At 52.4% G+C, this 19499-nt stretch overlaps 1 protein-coding gene across 7 annotated transcripts in view; it reads right to left on the bottom strand.

The window, feature by feature from the left end:
- The window catches only part of DUSP8 (dual specificity phosphatase 8), a 39670-nt gene that overhangs the window by 18439 nt on the left and 1732 nt on the right, over positions 1-19499 (bottom strand). For 3 of the 7 annotated variants that reach the window (XM_046942285.1, XM_046942286.1, XM_001232892.6), the window contains exons 2-3: positions 8138-8532; positions 3582-3720 (exon numbers count right to left, since the gene is read on the bottom strand). In XM_046942285.1, coding sequence (XP_046798241.1) covers positions 3582-3720; positions 8138-8368 — 370 coding nt within the window. In that variant the 5' untranslated portion in view covers positions 8369-8532. Of the gene's footprint in view, positions 1-3581; positions 3721-8137; positions 8533-14550; positions 19310-19499 lie in introns of those variants that run through there. The other 4 variants (XM_015286688.4, XM_046942287.1, XM_015286687.4 and 1 more) reach the window with 4 other exon arrangements.

Genomic DNA, 19499 nt, shown 5'->3' with positions numbered 1-19499 from the left:
CCCCAAAAACAAACAAACAAACCCCCCTAACACCACACCTCTGAAAAAGTGCTTTTTCTTTGCTTTTTAATCACCTTCCCCCAGGCCCTTATTTCAGCCTATGTTGAGCCCAGTTGGCGCTGGGTAGATCAGATCAGCTTTTGCAATGTAGATTCCCTTTTTCCTTCCTTTTTTTCACTGTATGTTTCATGTGCTCTTAAGTCACCTGGCTTTTGGTAGATTTATATGAAATTCCCTCGTTCTCAAACCTCCTCAATAATTGCTCCGGGCTTGTGAATGAGATCAGCCCCCTCCAAATGAAGACCGCTGTACAGTTACAACTCTGCAGCCATCATTACACTTTAGGGATGACGATGAGAGAGAGCCTTTCCTCCTCTCTGCTTCTCAGCTCCTCGGGGAGGCCAATGCTCACCCCTTAGGAAGAGGAGTGAACTCACCAAGAAGAGTAAGCTTCCAATACAAACCTCATCTCACCATACTCCCAACTCCCAACTCCACTGTTTGCCAAATGCCCACGTTCCCCATAACTGCTCCCACTGCTTCTCCCACGTGAGCCATCTTCACAGCCTTGGGCAAAAATAGGATGCACTCAAGCTTTGTACTCCGCTGGAGACGTCCCTCAAGAAAACCCAACACCTTCAGTGGGGAAGACCAGGGGTTGAAACCAAATGCCATCACCATGGCATTTGGCATGACCATTTGGCATGACCATCCCTGGCCACGGCACCACCAGGCTGGAGAAGACCTGGGCCAGGACCAGTAGTGCCGAGAAGGCTGGTTGGTGGAGGATGGAGAGGCCCGGGAGGGATTTCTCACTGATGATACTGCTACATTCTTTCCAAATCCTGGGAGTAAACAGACGCTCCAAATTTAGAAAGAACAGGACTGGAAAATTTAAACATTCCTTGAAGAATTGGTACAAACGGAGAGGGGGCAAGGGGCCGAAGATGATCTCACATGTGCTCCCGAGCCAGATGAAAAGCTCATGACCAGAGCTCGGCAAGCGAGGGGCCAGTTTCAGGTTGGTGCGATACTGCAAAGATAAAGCTGAGGGCTCTCCACCAGCATCCTACTCGCTCCATAGCGGTACCGGTGAAAAACTGGAACATCCCTGAGGAAGTCGAGTGCCGTCCCCTTTGAGGAACTGGAGCCCTGCTTTGTGGGAGCATCATCTGGAGGAGCATCCCAAGCCCTCGCCCACCGCTTTGCTGAGCTGTGGAGGAGGTCAGGGAGACCGGGCTTTGTTTGCTTCCATCCAGAGGAGCGGTGATGCTCAGCACCCAGCAGCTCAGCACCGCGGCGCTGGCTGGGCTCCAGCATGAGGGCTGCCATTGCCGGAGCCATCAGCGACCGATGGAGCCAGACTGCTGCCGCTTCATAAACAGATAATGGCTGCTAATAAAAACAAAGCAGGAGTTTGCAAAGGAAAAGAAAAAAAAGAAAAAGAAAAAAGAAAAGCAAAGAAAAAAAGCATGGGTTTGTGCTGAAATAAACAAAGGTTAAAGAACAGTCAGGCTCCTGCAGGAATAGCAAAGCTGGGCTGCAGGGAGGGAGGGGGCATTACGTAATGCAGGAAAAATGTTGGCTCCATTCAGCTTTCCACCACTTCATGTGATGTCAGGAAAACCATATAAATCAACAGGCTTTCTGCTCCCACGGATGGAGGGCAGCAAGCAGCACTATTTATACTTACACAATTAAAAAAAAAAGGGGGGAGGGGGGGGTGGAGAAAGAAGAGATGATGATGATTTCCAAGACTGGGAATTATTGACTCAGATTCCTCCTTCCGAGCCCTGCTGGAATTGCTGCTCTGGGGCTGTTAACCCTTGAGGAGCCCCTGCCCTCACTCCTGCCACTTTGGTTCCTGGGGCTTTGCCCCAGGCTCCATCAGCTGCTCTGAGGCAGATTGATCCAAGCATGTTGAACAGCAAGGACCAAGTGTGACGCTTTGGGACACCGAAACAAATGAAAAGCAATGAGCCTAGAGCCACCCGCCGTTGGGACTCCTGGGTCCTGTCCCTTCTGTGGGCAATGCAAGCTGGGGATCCCAAACGGCTTTGGGGCTGTTTAGAGCGGGCACACCGGTTTGGGGATGCCAAGGACTCAATTGCCTGCACCTTTTAGCAAATCTCTAGGTTTCTCCAAATTTCAGCGCATGCCCACTGCCACAGATGGGATCTGGAGAAAGGGTGGCAGTGGGATGGCTTTGAGCAGAATGAGGTGCCTGGGCTGGGCTGAGGTCTCTTTGCGTTCCCCCATCTCCTCAGACCAGGGTGTAGGGATGCCACATGGATGAGGGTAAGATCAAGATGGAACCCAATGCCTCGGCAGGATGCACACCCGCCTGCAAGGCAGGGAGGGCTCTAGCTCAAGCCTGGCAAGGGGTCAGGCTCTGGCCTCACATACATCCCCCTCAGACCTCCCAGGCACTGCAGACCTGGGTCAAAAATATCCCGGCTGCTGCCCACATTACAGCAAGGAGGAAACTGCGTGTGTCAGAAAGCGTGCCCAGCCTCCCTCTGGATGCTTTCAGCAGTGTTTTTGAGTCATGATTTCCATATAAAACTCAGCAGCCATGACCCAGTGTGCTACATTTCAGTTCCTTTTTTTTTCTTTCTTTTTTTTTTTTCCATGCATTAGCAGCCTGCATTCCCCATTAGCAGGCTCCAGGCCGTGCAGCCTGCCATCCTGAGGCACAGGGAGCAGTAGAGGCTTTGCCAAAACCTCAGCAATTACCAGTCGGGAATGCAGTTCTTTGAGGACTTCAGCAGGGGGAAGGCAGGGCGGAAGGGAAGGTCTGAGAAGCCTGTAAACGGGTTTTAATTGGGGGTCTTAAACTTCATCTCACACCTAGTGCAGGCGGGAACAAACCTGCATGGGGGTCTTCGGTGCCACATCCAGGGAGAACAGGGACGGCTGTCAAGACCAGGGCTGCTCACTTGCTTGCATGGGCTGGGTGTCAGTGAGTGACATCATCCTTACAAGGGACCAGAGCGTGGCGGTTTTTTTTAGGTCTACAACAAAGGCTCCTTCCTGACTCGTCCCAGTGACAAGGCAGACTCCCTCCAGGACATGACCAAATCTGCATTCTCCATTTTGGCATTATGTACCAAGCTGTGCCCTTGGATACACCATGAAAACCTTGGACAGTGGCCTCAGTATAGCTCCATGCTAATCATTTTTGGCACGATATCATAGTCCTTGCTTGCCTTTGAAATCCTCAAACTGTCAGACTTGAGTGCTTTATTCCCATTATTCCTCTGCTCCACCCACCACAACTCTGGTTCAATGGCATTTACCCCAAGTATGCAACCACAGAATGGTTTGGGTTGGAAGTAGCCAGCCAGGCAGTCCCCCAGCCACCAGAATTAGAGGCAGCTTCAACTTTCCCTTCATGGTAACATGCTCATCACAGGGCACATGGCCACAACACCATAAATCCACAATAACTGCACAAGCACCAAGTGAAATGGTAACACAGAGCCACACCAAGGGGGCCATCATCCTACAGTGCAACAGCACCATCATCACCCATCATCATCATCATCACTGTTGCTGCCCTTGAGTGGTTCCACTCCTACCTGTGAGGATGGAGACACTGTGGAAACAGCTGTCCAGCTTGCCCAGGAGGATGGAGAGGAAGCTGTCAGCAGCCAAGCCGGTCACATCCCGTGTGCTCTGGTCATAGACCACCACATCCTGGTGCTCCTCTGCCTCCACCTGTAGGGAATAGAAAAAACTGGCATTAGAGAAACTCAGGACTCACTTCTGCACATGGTGTTCTGTGGAGGGAGCACAACCACGATGGTTTGGGTACCGCACATCTGTGTCTGCCCCACAGATGTAAATGAGTACTCCAGCACCAACACCAGCCACAGCACCCAGTCATTCCCCTCCATGCACAGGAAGCCCTTCTGGTGTGATGCCCTGCTGCACTCCTTGTGAAACAAGAGAGTTGGAACTGCTGCATACCATTCAGGTGATCAACACAACCCTCCCCATGCATATCTCTTCAGAACCTCATTATGAGACTCCTCGAATTGGGCAGCACTCATAAACATTCCCCTCCTTTTGCCCTATCACTTGCTTGCCCTGTCTTGCTACCTTTGAGTTGCTATAGATATTAGCACAACCACAAATATGATGCTCAAAATATATTCCCCCAACGCCTAGGTCAAGGTTTCTGCAGCACCCTGAGGTGTGCAGCCATCTTCCCAAAGCAGATCCAGCCCTCAAGCTGCAACGAAGCAGCAGTTGGGATGCTTTGACATCCCATGCTGTTTCTTCTCTGCCCTGAAATGGGAGTTGCATCCCAATAAAACTGAAGTACACGTGGATTTTATACGTTGTACCACTCACTGCAGGGCTGAGGACAGCCACTGGAAATCAGTGGGGCACCGGGAGGCAAATTTGGCCACGTGGGTAAGAAGGACAAAGGGAAGAAAGAAAAGGAAGTGGCAGGAGGAGAGAGAAGAGGAAAGGATGGAGAATTTTAAAATAAGACATTGAAAATTGTGTAAGGTGAGTAAAATCAGTGGCCGCTTCTGGACGTGCCATTGACATTCTTCATAGCTTTCTTTGCCCTCCACCACAGTACGCTGTCCTGAAAACCCAGCCTGAAGCACCACAAATGCGTCTCCCCAAAAGCGAGGCAAGGAGGGGACTGGGCAGGGGTTTGCACCCCGGCCAGGGTGGCCACAGGGGGCATCAGGGGAGATAACAGCTCTGGCCGAGCAGAATTATCCCACAATAGGATTTAGTGTTCCCTCCGCACGGGGAGGCTTTGTTTTGGCCATTACTGCAGGGTTGCTGAGCAACGGCAGATATGTGTGACACGGTTTACATCTTATTAAAGTTATAAGGTTTCACTTGATGTAAATGCCAAACAAGCACTGGCCTAGCATGGCCCGGCTGCAGAAACAAATACCCAGCGTGGTGGGGCAAGGGCTGTGGAAATGGGCAGAGGGGAAAGCCTGATTTGAAGGAAAACATGCATTGCGTAGCAAGGATTCATGACACACCACACACGGAAGTGCTGGCATTTCCAGTCCTGTGGCTCAGATGGAACAGGTATTTCACACAACCCCAGAATCACCTAGGTTGGAAAAGGCCTCTAGATGATCAAGCTCAACCCTCACCAAGTCCACCTGTCATTGAGTTCAACCATCATCACTGAGTCTAACAACCATTTCCTACCGCAGGTGCTATGGTCCCACCAAGTCACTCAGGTCTCTGCCCCCAAGCTTTGAAGGAACACCACCTTTGGGGAACCCACTGGCCATTCCTGGGGCGCCCATCCCTCCCCCAGAGGTATCTCCCACGCGTATCTCCTCATTTTGTTCTGGGCACTGAGTGGTTTCATACCCCCAAATGGCACTTATCTGCCACGCAGGGCAGTCTGAGCCCTCCAGGTGATCTGGGCTAAGATAAGAGCGAGGTATTCTTATTATCCCAATTACCCCAGACATCTCAGTCACATATTGTTTCAAAACACAGTGAATCACTCCACTGAAATAACACCACTTCCATAAACATAAAAAGCAGCCGGGCACAGGGCTCAGAAATAAGCCCTGGCTTTCCCTAGAGCAAAGCAGCTGCTTCCAGGGCTGGGCTCCTCCAGTAAATAAATACACATCCCCAGAGCCCTGGTAGACTGTTGTCATGCCTCGAACCACTGCTACAGCCATTCCCAGAGACAGCTGCGTTTTGGGAAGAGAGAACAGGTCAAGATGTGGGAAGACTTTCCAAGGAGATCTTAAAGGAGCAAACTTTTTAGCATTTCCCTCCAGAACTCAAAATAAACCCCTAAGCAGGAATTTCCCACAACCTCTTCCCCCGAAATGGCACTGAGGAGCCGAATGGTTCCAGTTGGCATCAGGTTTGAAAACAAAAGCAGCTCAGGTAGTGCATTTTTGTGCCAAGGAAGACTATTGCTGGAATAATTGGAATTCCTTGGAATAAAATAAAAATATAAAAGTAATTTGCTGGGAAATGGATAAGTGCTGCAGTTTCTTAGCCCAGACTGTGGGCTGCAGCTCTGCTCCAGCCATGCAGCTCCTGGGGAAAATACGTGTGTATAATGGGAATACAGCACACGTCAGGATGTAGGGAGGGTTGGCTCAGACACGTCCCCACTTCCAGGGCAGGTGATAGGCGTATCGCAATGGAAGGACAAAGGGATATTGATTTTCCCCATTCCCTCTTTCCCAGCATGCAGAGCTTGCCCAAGATATGCGCTTGCTGTTACCCTCCAAACCAGAGCACCCCCAAGAGCTGTGAGCAGCACCCTTTGTCACACCGGATGGAAAACTGTGCTGCCCAACCAAACGATGGGCAAAAGGTGACCAATGCCCATCGGGGCTGAGATTTCTGGGGTTGCACAAGCAAGGAAGGAGTGTGCTGAGCTGGGCTTTCTGCAGCACCCCATCCTTTTGGGCACACGGCGGTGCTCCCAGCTGCCTTTGTCTTGGCAGCCCTGGCCAAGAACAGGAAACAGGAGGAGGGCGGGAGGCCCGTCAGGAGGAATAATGGGGCCGGACAATCGCACCACTGATGTCACCCTTCCTGCCATCTGCTCCCAGCGCCAGCCATGCCCCTGTCCCTCCCTGTCCCCACCCGGACAGGGTTTGGCACCACTTCCCCGTGTAAGGATGGACAGCTGCATAAAGATGCAGGAGCGGGGAGGAGATGTTGCTCCTTCCATAGAGACACTGGCAGCCCCAGGACGGCTGGGAAGGTTGGGGACAATCCTTAGCAGGACAGAACCAGAACAAGAGCCACCCATGTTAGTGCAAGAGCATCCTTTGGGAGCCACTGCCGCCTGCTGCGGCATCTCTGCAGCTGCTGAGCTGCAGCCTTGCAGGCGGAATGGCATCAGCTGATGTTAACTCTTCATGCACCCCCTCCCCATCCTTCTCTTCCTCCCTCCCCTACAAAGTGGCGGTGCTTTTGCTGCTGCCGCTCCACGTGACAGCGGCCACTGCAGAGGTGACCCTCGCCAGGAGGAGGGCAGCCGCACCGCGCTGGCTCCCAGCTCGTGAAAACTGATTATTCCTGCTTTATTCCCCCGGGGATTTGCAAACGGCTCAAGCCGTTCAAGAATCATTCCCTGCAATCCCCTCCAAAGCACCCACAGCATCGCTGAAGCAGCTTGGAGCGAGGCTGCCCGCCCCCCCCCCCCAAACCCCCCTTCCGACTCCTTGATCCTGGCAGGGTGATGTCACCAGCAGCCAATACGGACGGCGGTGGCTTCGCGGAGTGGCGAGGGGGGGGGGGGGGGGGGGACACGCCGCAGATGGCTCCAGCTGGGCCCAGCATTTGATTAATCGCCTGAATTACCCTCGCTTTGCCATAAAATTACAAGCAGGGGGGAGCTGGGGAATGTGAAAAGCAGGAGCACGGTGGTGGGGGAGTGGGCTGGCATGGGGCAGCGTCACCCCAAAATGACGGGCGAGGGTCCCCACGGCAAAGCCGTGCTGCAGTGGGGATGTGCCATTTTGGGAATGCCGGGTGGATGAGGTGATGGGACCCTGGGGCACTGGGGTGTAAAGGGGACAAGGCAACTCCACTGCCTCACCGATGGCAGCATCTCACGGTGGGCAGGACCCTGCCTGGGCCACCACGGGGGCACTCAGCGCTATTTCGGCTGGCAGCCATGGCTCAGAGCCACCTCTATTATTTAACGGGGAGAGATAGAGAGAAGAGCCTGGGAGAGATAATATGCCATGACACCGGATAAGAGCTCCTGGCGTCACAAGGGAGGAGGATTACATGTCCCTGAATGGAGTTAGAGATGACAGAGGGGAGGGGAAGAGTTTTTAGCAAGGGATTAAGCTTACAGCTCCAGGAAGGCTTTGGGGCTTGTTTGCCAGCACAGGGCAATTCCTGAGGCTGACGTACCTGTTAGACTGGCCTGGGGAGGGCATGTCACTGGAGTGGGGGCAATAAACAAGTCCTCCAGGAGAGCCCCGTGGCCATTGGTCTTCCAGCTCTCAGAAGGAAGGTAGTGTCAAAGAGGAGAGGGCAGGCAACAGGGCACAGGATATGGTGCAGGTTGCACAACATTGCCCCTGCAGGCAGCGGCTTTGCAAACATACGTATCCCCAGCGGGGTAAAGAGGCATTCCCTATCCCCATACCTTCATCTTGGAGGTGGGCTGGATGAGCTCTGTGATGGAGACCTTGTCCTGCTGGAGCCGCCTCTTGACCAGCTTAGAGCAGCAGATGTTGACAGAGCTGAGGACGTGCCAGGAGTTGTACTCCACGAAGGAGCGGCTATCGATGACCAGGGTGCCCTCCGCTCCATTCCGCAGGAGGCTGGCCAGCTTCTTCGGATCCATCACTTTGCGTGGGAGTCTGTCTCCGGCCATAACGGGCCCGTCCGCTCTAGGGCGAGCGGGGCGGAAGGGCAGGGTGGGCTGCCAGCACCCGTCTCTCCACAGGGACGAGCAGTGAGGCAAGGTGTGAGTGGAGCAGCACCGTGCTGGGCTCCTCACACTGCTAGCGCCCAGGCTGCCTACTCATGGTGCTGAACCTGGGGAGAGAGGACAGTAGAGAGACACCGGTCAGGTGGCAGGACAACATAGATGAGAATGACAGAATCATAGAATCGTTAAGATCGGAAGAGATCTCTGTGGTCACCAAGTCCAACCGCTGACCCACCCGCACCATGCTCACTGAATCACGTCCCTCAGTGCCACATCCCCATAGTTCTGGAACGCCTCCAGGGATGGTCACATCACCACCTCCCTGGGCAGCCTGGCCCAGTGCCTCAACACTCTGAGAATTCTTTCCTAACATCCAACCTGAACCTTCCCTGGCTTAACTTGAGGACCATTTCCTCTCAACTTAACTGGTTGCTTACTCTGGGCTGAGGGCTTGGCCTTCAGAAGAGTGGGACAAGGACATGGCCACAATTTTCTTAGAAAGCTCTTTTTGTGGCTTTTTAGTACCTGACTTGTGCAGGCTTTAGAAGTGGCCTCATGCACAGTGGGACATATGAGGCTCCATCTTAGCAGCCAAAGAGAGTTGAGCTTGCTCCAAGAGCAGCTCATGGGGTCAACCAGTGTGATCCGGTCAGGGAGTCATCTTAGGTTTTAATGGCACACGTCATTGAAGGTCAGTTTTAATGGCATTAAGTTTTAATGCTGCCACAGCCATTCAGAAAATAAGCAGAGCTATTACCAGGCTCCTCTTGTTTCTTCCAGAAAGCATTTTAGAGAGAACCCACAAGCTGTTGCATGGAGGCTTTAATGCATCTGAATTAAGAAGACTATGACTACCATGCCTGTAAAGGCCAGTGTAAAGATTTTCATTGACTTCTGTAGGGCCAGGATTTAGTCTATGGACTACAGGAGGCTTATGAGTCACCCTGCTCAGAGCAAGCAGCAGTTCTTGGGAGCTCCCACATCACAAGAAAAGATACTCGGGTAGGACACTGAGCACTGGAACAGGTTGCCCAGAGTGGTGGTGGATGCCTTAGCTGAGGATACACTCAAGGTCAGGTGGGACAGGGCTCTGAGCACCTGATCTAGTGTAGGTGTCCCTGTTCATTGCAGGGGAGATGGCCCAAATGGCCGTTTGGGGTCCCTTCCAACTCAGGGACCTCTGCAACCTGTCACCAAACCTTGAAGATGCAGCCAGCTTGCATTAAAAGGACATACAGCTGCTGATATGAGGATATTTTAGCATCTACAGCTCTCCAACCTCAGCATTAGCAGCCCTCCTATTTCCCTGGGCTGACAGACCTCCTCTCCAAAGCAGGGGGTAGATGTCCCTGCACGCATACATGCTGCTAACACATTTGTTCAACTTAGAGAGAAAAAAGAAAAATCCCCTAAAAGCTGCAATAGCGGTGGCCCCTTCTGGCACAAAGCATTTTGCAGCCCTGTGGCATTATGGCATCGCTGTCCCTGGCCCCACAGCAGGCGGCTCACAGTTCCCCCTCCCCACAGCACTCCTCCAGGGGGGCTTAAAAATTGAAACAGTTCTAATTAGGGGGTGTGAGAGGGAGCGAGGCCGGCCCCTGCTGGGATATGACACACCTCATTACGTCGCTGCTGCCTTGCCAGAAGACCCCCTGCTGTACCTTGGCTATAGAGCCGGGGTACTCAGAAAGGATGCAAATTAGCCAGCCTCCCCCCCCCCTCCCTGTCTTTCTTTCACACCCCACTCCCCAAATCGCTTTCTGCTTCCCTTCCCCATCAGGACAGCAGGCTGCGAATTCTTGGCTCCTCCAATTACATCCAAGAAATAAAAGGGAGCAGGGGAAGGCGACAGACAAAAAGGATGGGGGTAATACTGAGGCAGAGGGATAAGAATGAAAGGCTGAAGTGAGAGGAAGGAGTGATCCAATGCACTGGACATGTTGTACAGTATTTCCAGAGATAACAGGCTATCTGCTCCCCAGATAATGAACAAGGGTGAACTACGGGGGGTCTGGGAAGAACAGAAGATCACTGATCTCCTTTGCTCAGAGAGAGGCTTTCCATGCATGAAGTGTTGACAGATGACCAAGAGCTTGTGTGGACGAAGTCAGAAGACACAAGCGGAGTTTTCCCTCTGCACTGATAGCCACCCTCCTGCAGAGCAACCAGACACACATCCGTCTGCACCAGCACTGCCAGTCAGACCCGGTGGCAGGTAGAGGTGACCCAAGCGAGCCAGGTCCTGTGCACAGTTCCACCTTAGAGAGGTGGAAAGAGGCAGTGGAAGGTAGGCCCATTCCACGCCTCTCTCCTGAAGCCTTGCCAAGGGAGGGAGATACCAATTGAGCACAGTCCCACAAGGCCCTGAGGGAGCTGGGTCCTTCTGAACTTGCACAGTGCCCTCCTCTTGGACAACCATAGTACAAATGCCAAGGAAAAGCAAAGGAACGTGGCCATGGAGGAGCACTGCTGAAGTAAGAGGCCTGCTCCTTCACCACGCTGACCAGAGACCAGCCTCCAGCACAAGGGGAAAAGGTTAACCTGAGGCCTAAATTAGGGTTCCAGAAACATAGCTGCGTCCCTCTCTTATCAGTATATTAAAGCCATCTTAATCTTCTCGAGTGTTCCTGAAGAACATTACCATAATCCTTTAATCCCACCTCTCCCTGGAGTGCCTTTAATGAGGAGATGGACACATGGCTTAGCTGAATGGGGACAGCAAAGCAGGAGGGGCCATGCTGCAGCTGAGGGATGGAAAGCTAGGCAGAGGACTTAATGCATAGGCATTAAGACACCTGCTTGCCAGGAGTCTCCCTGGCTGTGACCCTCTTCTGGTCAGCCAGAAGAAAACTCCAAACACACCCTGACCCAAGTCTGTCCTTCTGGCAGGAAGAACCATGGGAACGCACCCCTGTGCTGGCTCAACAGTCACCAAGGTGGAGGCCACTTCCTCAATTCCTCATCTTGCACAAGGCCTCAGCAGAAATATGTGGCTACAGGAAGGTCACAGGTCTAGTTTCTCTTGGGGATGTTAACAGGAAGGCCAGCACATCCCTACAGCAATCATAAACCTCACTAACTGGCACATCCACCTGTGGTTGTGTTCTGGTGATCCCTACCTTCTCTCCACCCACGACCCACATCAGCAGCTGCTCCCCTTGCTGCCTTGGGCAGGCCAGCTTCTTATTCCTTCAAGCTTTCCTTTTCTCCTAGCCCTGTTCCAGTTCTTTCTACTGTTGCTTCCTATTTCCATTCAAAATAAATGCAGACAGAAGAGATTAAGGTGCAGAGGAAAAGGAAGAATACTTCCAGCAAAACAGCCTCCCAGTCTGCAAAGAGCACAGAGCAAAGGACCTCAGGTGCACTGCTACTCATCATCTGCAAAAGACTACTGGAGATTTGTGCTGAACTTCCAAAATCTGCTTCTAGAAAAGGAAGTGAACTCACAAAATGAAGCTGAAGACCAGAAACAGGGTATGACTGGCTGCTGGCAGAGAACATGGAAGTGCCATGAACTGCCTTTGTGAGGTAGGCTGCACACAGATAATGCTGAAAGAAGGGTCAAACCTGGCTACACGGGTGCTGGAAAAAGCACCCACGTGCGCCTGAGCACAGAGCTAAGGAAACAATTATATCTCAGGGACTGGCAGCCCTGATCCCATCAACCTTCAGAGAATCTGTAGGTTCAAGGCCAGGTTGGATGGGGCTTTGGGCTAGTGGGATACGTCCCTTCCCACAGCCGGGGGTTGGAACTAAATGATCTTCAAGGTTCCTTCCAACCCAAACCATTCTCAAATGGATCTCCATCACATAAGCGAGCCTGGGGATCCACAAGCATGCCCACAGGGCTACCACCACAGAGCAATGCCTGCTCGCCATCCCCGCGTAACCCCCAAAAGCAGCCATTCCTGAAGGACTTTCACCAGCCCCAGGCTTACCACCCAGGACACTGGCAGGACCCTGCTGATTGCCAGCTCCCAAGACACAGATCAAGATGTAAAACATGGCACTTTTGCCAAGCTCTCCGCCCTTCCTTCTTCTCCATCCCCACTTTTCTTTCTAGTGCTTCGGCACTTAGCGAACTCCCCTCGGCAGGCTCCTGCTGTTTGAGGGATTCCTAAAACACGGCCCTATTACTAATTATTATTATTTTGCAGCAGCAATCAGGGACGCGGGGCTCATTAACAAGTTAGCACCTCTGGTTTCCCTGGAAACTCGCAGCTGCCAGGCAACGACTGCGTCTCTGGCCCGAGGCGATGCTACCGCAGCGCCTTCAGCTCACATCCCGCAGGATGCTCGAGTTGCTGCCTCCAGCCCAGCCAACGGCACGGGGCAAGACGGGCCATTATGAAGCTCCAGGATGCCTTTCCTTGCTCCATCCCATCTGCTTTGCAGCCCAGCCCATCTACTGATCCCCTTCTGCTTCTCCCAGCATTGTGAACTGCATAGCATCTCCCGGTGAGAGACGCAAGCTTTCATCTGGGGAGGGGAATTTGGAGCATGAATAATCCCCCGTGGTGGCACTGGGACAAAGCCATAGGTGCCTGCAGTAGCCATGCTGGAAGTGCTGCCAATCACTTAGCAGTTGCTCGATATCCCTTTAAGATAGAGCACAAAGGATTTCTCTGCTAAGACGGAAAAAAAACCACACGTTTTTGTCTTCTCCTCCTTAAAATGAGGTTAAAAAGCATCACTAACCATATTCACTACTCAGACATAAAGGCTACTCGTCTGCCTTTCCCTGATGAGGCTAAAGGATGAGGAAAGACATTTTGTGATTCCCAGGAGGTGAAGATGAGACAGCATCACTGTGCAGTCCCTCTGCAACCACTGCCCTGTTCTCACCCTCCGAGACTCACAGAGGCTTTCCCAAGACAGAGAAGCCTCACACAGCCCCATTGATGCTCACCTCACTTCCCCATTCACCGCTTCCCACAAGTGCTGAGTGCCTTCTTTCCGAGACAAGAGCCCCCTCCCAACTCTCCATGCAGACAGGGCTATGGGAGGAGGCAGCCCCCACCACCAGAGGATGGCGGAGGGAGGCATCATCACTGGAGGATGATGCTGGGAAGCAGGAGTGTACATTCCAGCTGTGCCCACCATGAGTTGTCCAGAACACGGATTGCACCAGCAATGCTTGGTGGGTTGTAGCTGCAAATGAAATCACCTCCCAACCTGCCCACATCGTGTGTAAAGGTCATGATCTTGTTCCTCCCAGAATTATTTCTGGAGTGCTGCTGGGCAGGGAAAGCCAACAGGGAAGAACAGCAGCCTATACTGCTGGAGTCTAGATGACAATGCCACTATCTCCTCTTCTTAGACTTGTACTTCTAAGATGATTTATATGGATTTCCCCTGTAGTATAAATACAAGCTTTCCTTTAAAGCCTACAAAAGACAAGACCAAAGGTTATCCATGACCAGCCAACCATTTAATCTCTGCCTTTGCCCATGCTGCAGATGGAGCTCCCATGCATGCTGCTTTCTAATACCAAAGCTATTTCATTTCCATCCTCCTCCTGCCAAGCTGAGAGACAGCCAGGTTCATGTCTTAGAGCTGAAAGCATCTTCTCCTTTGAGCAGTCTGGCACACACCACAACAGGGTGTAAAGCAGAGGACACAGAATCACTGAAGTTGGAAAGACTACTAAGATCATCCAGTTCAACCATCAGCCCATGCCTGTGACCTCTCTACACCATTTACCTCAGTGTCACATCTACCTTTTATTGAACACTTCTAGGGACAGTGACTCCACCACCACCCTGGGCAGCTTGTTCAACACCTCCCTGCTCTTTCTTGGAAGAACTTTTTCCAAATATCCAACCTGAATGTCCTCTGGAGCAACTTGAAGCCATTAGCTCTTGTCCTACATGATGCATAGAAGAAGCAGAACCCAGTCCCAACGATGCTTCCCTGCTTCCCACTGCCTGATGTCCCCACCTTTGCTGCATTTCCACTGGACAAGCCCAAAGACCATCCCCATGGGCTTATCTTGGGATCTCCAATGTCTCATCTGCCTGTTTGCAGTAAACCCAGACAGAGGTAGACCAGAAAGGTATGCAGTTAGATACTTCAGCAGGGCTGGTCCTGATCTCTTGTCCTAAGACACCAAACACCATAAATACCTGCTGGGTGCCGTTTTTGTCTCCTGAAGAAAGGGTTTCCAGGACCTGCAGACTAATTTCCCATGATACCTACATGCTAAGGAAAAGAAAGCACTGGGCTGAGATAAAAACATCCCAATTTCACTTCATAAGGACAGTGACAAATTAAATAAATCCGAGACAGCCACAGGCGAGGTAAAGGGTGGAAGCATAGAAGGTGAAGCAAGCACCTGGCAAACCTGCTGGCATCTGCCCTGGAAACAGCAACCAGGGCTCCCAGACTCACTGGAGGACAGTAACAAGACTTTCTTTCTTCTGGCATCTTTTACACAGTTTCTGATCTCAACCAGTGTAAGCTGAGGTACAGATGCAGATGCTAACACAGTTTTCCAGCCAGTTTAGGTTAATGCCCAGTGATGCCACCCTAAGCTCACCAAAACTCTGGCTCTTCTTAGGAGACCCAGAATTTAACCCAAATGAAAGGGAGCTGATTTTCCATTAAATGATAAATCCATCAAGATGGTTTCCTACACTTTTCAAGGCTTTTCTATCCTGGTTCAAGCCTTGCTAACCTTCCTGCATGGGCACAAAAGCTATATTGCTCACATATTTGGGATGAATTAGCACATGTCAGCCAGGTCTCCACCTCTTTTCTCAGCCACAACAAGAAAGCACCAACTATGAGTTTCAAAGGATTTCCTTTATGTAGGAAAAGCACACAAGACAGGCAAAGCCCACACCAACATCTCTACCCTCCTCTCCTCCTCTCCTGCCTAATATGATTCATTACCAAGTGGTTTCATCAGGTCAGTCTGAGGTGACTTGGGGAGGAGGATCAAAGTGTTTGGCAGCTCTTCCTCTATCCACACATTGAATCATAGAATCACTCAGGCTGGAAAAGACAACTAAGATCATCTAGAACAACCACCAGCCCATCCCCACCGTACCCATTGATCTGTCCCTCAGTGCCACATCTACTCTTCCCTCGAACACTTCCAGGGATGGTGACTCCACCGCGTCCCTGGGCAGCCTGTTCCAAACATGAGTGATATACCATGACATACACAGAACTTCCACATCCTCTAGCCAGTTTCCATATCAGAAGGTCTAACTCATCACTGGAGTTGACCATTAAGCATCCACGAACACACCAAGCCGTGCCCCTTTAGGGTTGCAGGCCGAGCAGCTAAGCAGCATCAGATCAGGGCTCCTCACCTTTCCTCCAGCCCTGTGAGACTACACAAGAGCTCACACTTATCTCTGGATCAGTTACTGCTGAATGAACCCTGTTCAGGTGCCAGACAAAGAGGCAGCCAAGCTCAAAGCAGAAGAGATTGCGAGGATGACACAGAATTACAGGCATCAGCGTTCATTCAGCAAGCAAGCAGAGAATGCACCGATCTATTTTTAATGGTAAAAAGCAATTGCTTTACATGAGGATGTGTCTAGGGAGATTTTGCCCAGTCAGAGATTTGCATTCTTCTTTCCCCCCAGCAGTCAGCTCCATCCAGTGCGGAGAAGCATTTTGTCCCCCTGCCACCCCGCAGAGTAATTCCAAGCATCACATCTCAGTCCCACAGGACCACCTTTCCAGCTTTCCTCCAGGGGCAGCAGCAGCAGGTGTCAGCACCAAAGCCCTCTCCAGTTTTACAAAAGCCAGGGAGAATCAGAATGGCAGGCAGGTATGGAAGAGTCATGGCGTAATGTAAGTTGGAAGAGACCTCAGCAGCTCACCCGGCCAACCACTCTCCCAACGCAGGGCCAATTCCAACACCAGGTCAGGTCGCCTTGTCCTGGTCACCAAAAGAACCATTCCCAGTTGTCAGCAGGCTCAGAAACGAGGCTCCCCAGAACTCAGCCCTCTGCCAATTGCAAGAGTGCATCCCAAGACTGTCCAGAGGAAAGCCTGAACACAAGGGCTTTGCCCCAAGAAACCTGAAGGTTTGATTAAAAAAGAATAAGGTGCAACAAAGGCAGACGAGTCATGCACAGGCGTTGGGTTGGACTTTCCATGCACAGCAAACAAGGAAATACACGTAAGAAGAATGGGGAGAAAAGATGGAATTAAGGAAGGGTTTCCAACCCCAGCGCAAAGGGCATTGCTTATTTCACCTTTGTACAGTGCAGTCTGGAATCTCCCCCAGTCCCAGTTGCACCTATCTTCAGGAGCATCAGATACCTCTCCAGGCACCACACATTACTTTGGAAAACAGGAGGTCCTGAGCAGCACTCTAACACACAGAAGCTGTATGCAAAGCAAAGGACCACCTGCTGCACACCTGCCCAGGTTCCCTGGTCTTGTAGGGTCTAGAAGGCTCTCAGAGGATGAATCGAATAGCAATATCAAAACAGCAAAATCAATAGTGGCAAGGCCCCGGTACAGCTCTGCTTTACCCTACAGTAGGGGCTTCTCCTCTTCCTGCTCAAAGCAGAGAGGTTTGAGAACAAAAGGAGCCTCACGGATGGCACCGACCCAAGGGTTAGGGTAGGAAGCCTACAATCAGTTCTTGGAAGAGATAAGAGCTTGTTTGCTTTTCCATGACTTCATTGATAAAGAGGAGATGGAGTCACCGAGGTGCTCACTTGCTACAAGAGCATAATTCATAGAACCATAAAATCATTAAGGTTAGAAAAAATAATCTGAGATCATCAAATTCAGCCATTGAGCCATCACCACCGTGCCCACCGAGCCACATCCCTAAGTGCCACATGTCCCTCAGCAGGGCACTGAGCATCATTCCCAAGGGATGTGACACAGCCACGTGCCACATTCTGTCCCACCTCGATCAGAAGAGAAGGCAAAGCCAGCAGCTCGCAGCCAGGCACAGCACACATCCTACCACGGCACCGTGAGCTCTGCCTGACTTTAAGGACAGCCTCTGACACCATTTTTGCAGTCTTTGCACTCCCTTGCTGTGCTCTAAGCTCGCTTGCAACGCATGCGCAGGTTTCTGCAAGCAAGCAAGCTTGAGAAAATTGCGAGCAGTCATTTAGCCCCTTATCTGATGAGTGATCCCAGCCCACTCGCCTCCCTTCCCCACGCCTGCATGTAATCGCATCAGGTGCCTCCTTTCCCACCCTGCACCAGGCAGGACAGGTGTACCTGCAGAGGAGAAATTGAAAGCTTGAAAAACAGGTTTTAAAACCCAGAGGGCATCAAGATGCAGAGGAGAACTCACAAGTGCTCCCCCTGGGATGACGGCATCGCAGGGCTGTGGAGCCCCTCTGCAGAGCAGCGTGGAGAAGAGTGGGGTGAGAGCAGGAACCCCTCAGCCCTGGGGGTCCTGCAGACCTCCTTAACCCCGCCATGGAACCCATAGCAAAAGGCAGAACCACCTACATGTCCCAGCTCAGCCTTCCTGCTGTCCTCCCTCCCAGGAGCCAGCACCTGCATGCTCCTTTTCTTTATCACCACGCTCCCCAGCAGATTTGCTTTGCTGTGGCTGTTTCGGGATGACGGCAGTGTCCTACAAGCTCAGACCATAAATCAAGGCTGTCAAGCATGGAACACCCCTCCTTTTCCTGCTCCCATCCCAGATGCCGTGAACGCGCTCTGCACCTGATTGCATCCAAGGCTGCAGATCACAGCTCCAATCACACCGCATAGCAAGGACCAACCTCTGATCCCTGTGAGCAGGCGCACCTAAGGGCAGCAGAGCCCAACAGAAGGGGAAGGCACCTTTAACATACCTTATCTTGATTATGTAGATTAATGCAGCTGGAGCAGGGGAAGGGGTAGGGATAGAGTGGGTGCTGCGAGAAGCCATTTCCAGAACCCCACAGAGCCGCAGCCTCCTTCAGGAGCGTTTTTTGGGAGGCGGTTGCAGGGCCAAACCCCTGCAGGATGCATGCTCTGAGGAGCTGTACCCTGTGCTCTGGGGGGTTCTGACCATAATAACTGTACCGTGTTGGATTTTAGGCAGCGACCTCTCCAAACACAGCACCTCGGTGGCTTCCTTGGCGAGGTGCCCGGCCCCAGCAAAACCACCCAGCACACAAATATGGTGCCTGCCGTATCTCCACACAGTGAGCGCTCCTCCAGGGCTTGGCCACCTTGTGATGCTAGCTCCAGGTCCCCCCCAGCCCTTTACCTGCATCAAGGAAAGGACAACAACCCACGAGGGGTTTAAAGCCTGTTGGGGTGAAGCACGGCTGCGCGCATCGAGACTGGAAAGAATACACCCGCAGAGCCCTCAGAAGTACCTTAGCAAGAAACCCCAAATGCAGCCAGCTATAGGTATGAGAGTTTTCTTGGCGCAGAGCACGTTTTGCTTTGGGGATCATCACAAGCAAACACAAAGGCAATCCGGGAACCAGCCCCGAACCCGACCAACGTCTCCTGCAGAGCCCTGCGCAGCGCCGCCGAGCCCAAACCCACGAGCACCGCACGCCCGGCCCTCCCGACACAAAGCTGCAGCCGTGCCCGAGCCCTGCGCAGCACAGCGCGGGTGCAGACAATGCAGTGAGCCTCTCGCGGGGCTCCTGGGGCTGCCCGCAAGGTTACCGCGGCCCCGGGCTGCGGGCATAGCGCTCAGCATCTCGCTGGGGTTGCCGATCGCTGCGGGAAGGAGTCCGTGCTTTTACGCCCCAAATCACGGAGGGTCACTCGCGCCCGGGGCAGGGCTGGGCTCCCCGCCTGGGAACCGCGGGTGACACCGCATTACTGCGCCCGGAAAACCCAAACGTCCGCAAGGAACCCGCACCGCGGCGCGTCCTCCCCGTAACAACCCGCACCTCACCGACCTGCGCGGAGCTTCCCGATGCGAGCCGAGGCACTGACATCAGCTTTTGCCGTTGCTCAGGAATTTAATTTTGGGGGTGGAGAAAGGGGTGTGCGTGTGCGGGGTGGGGGGGCAGAGAAGGAAGGAGAAGGAACTTATTTATCAATAAGGGAAATCATCGCCGAGCTCGGGAAACCGACCGGCGCTCCGCACGCAGAGAACGGCTTCGGAACGGGGGGAGACGAACGG

This window comes from Gallus gallus, chromosome 5 (genome assembly GCF_016699485.2).
Source record: "Gallus gallus isolate bGalGal1 chromosome 5, bGalGal1.mat.broiler.GRCg7b, whole genome shotgun sequence".
NCBI classification, from domain to species: Eukaryota; Metazoa; Chordata; class Aves; order Galliformes; family Phasianidae; genus Gallus; species Gallus gallus.
This window is presented reverse-complemented; position numbering and strand designations above follow the sequence as displayed.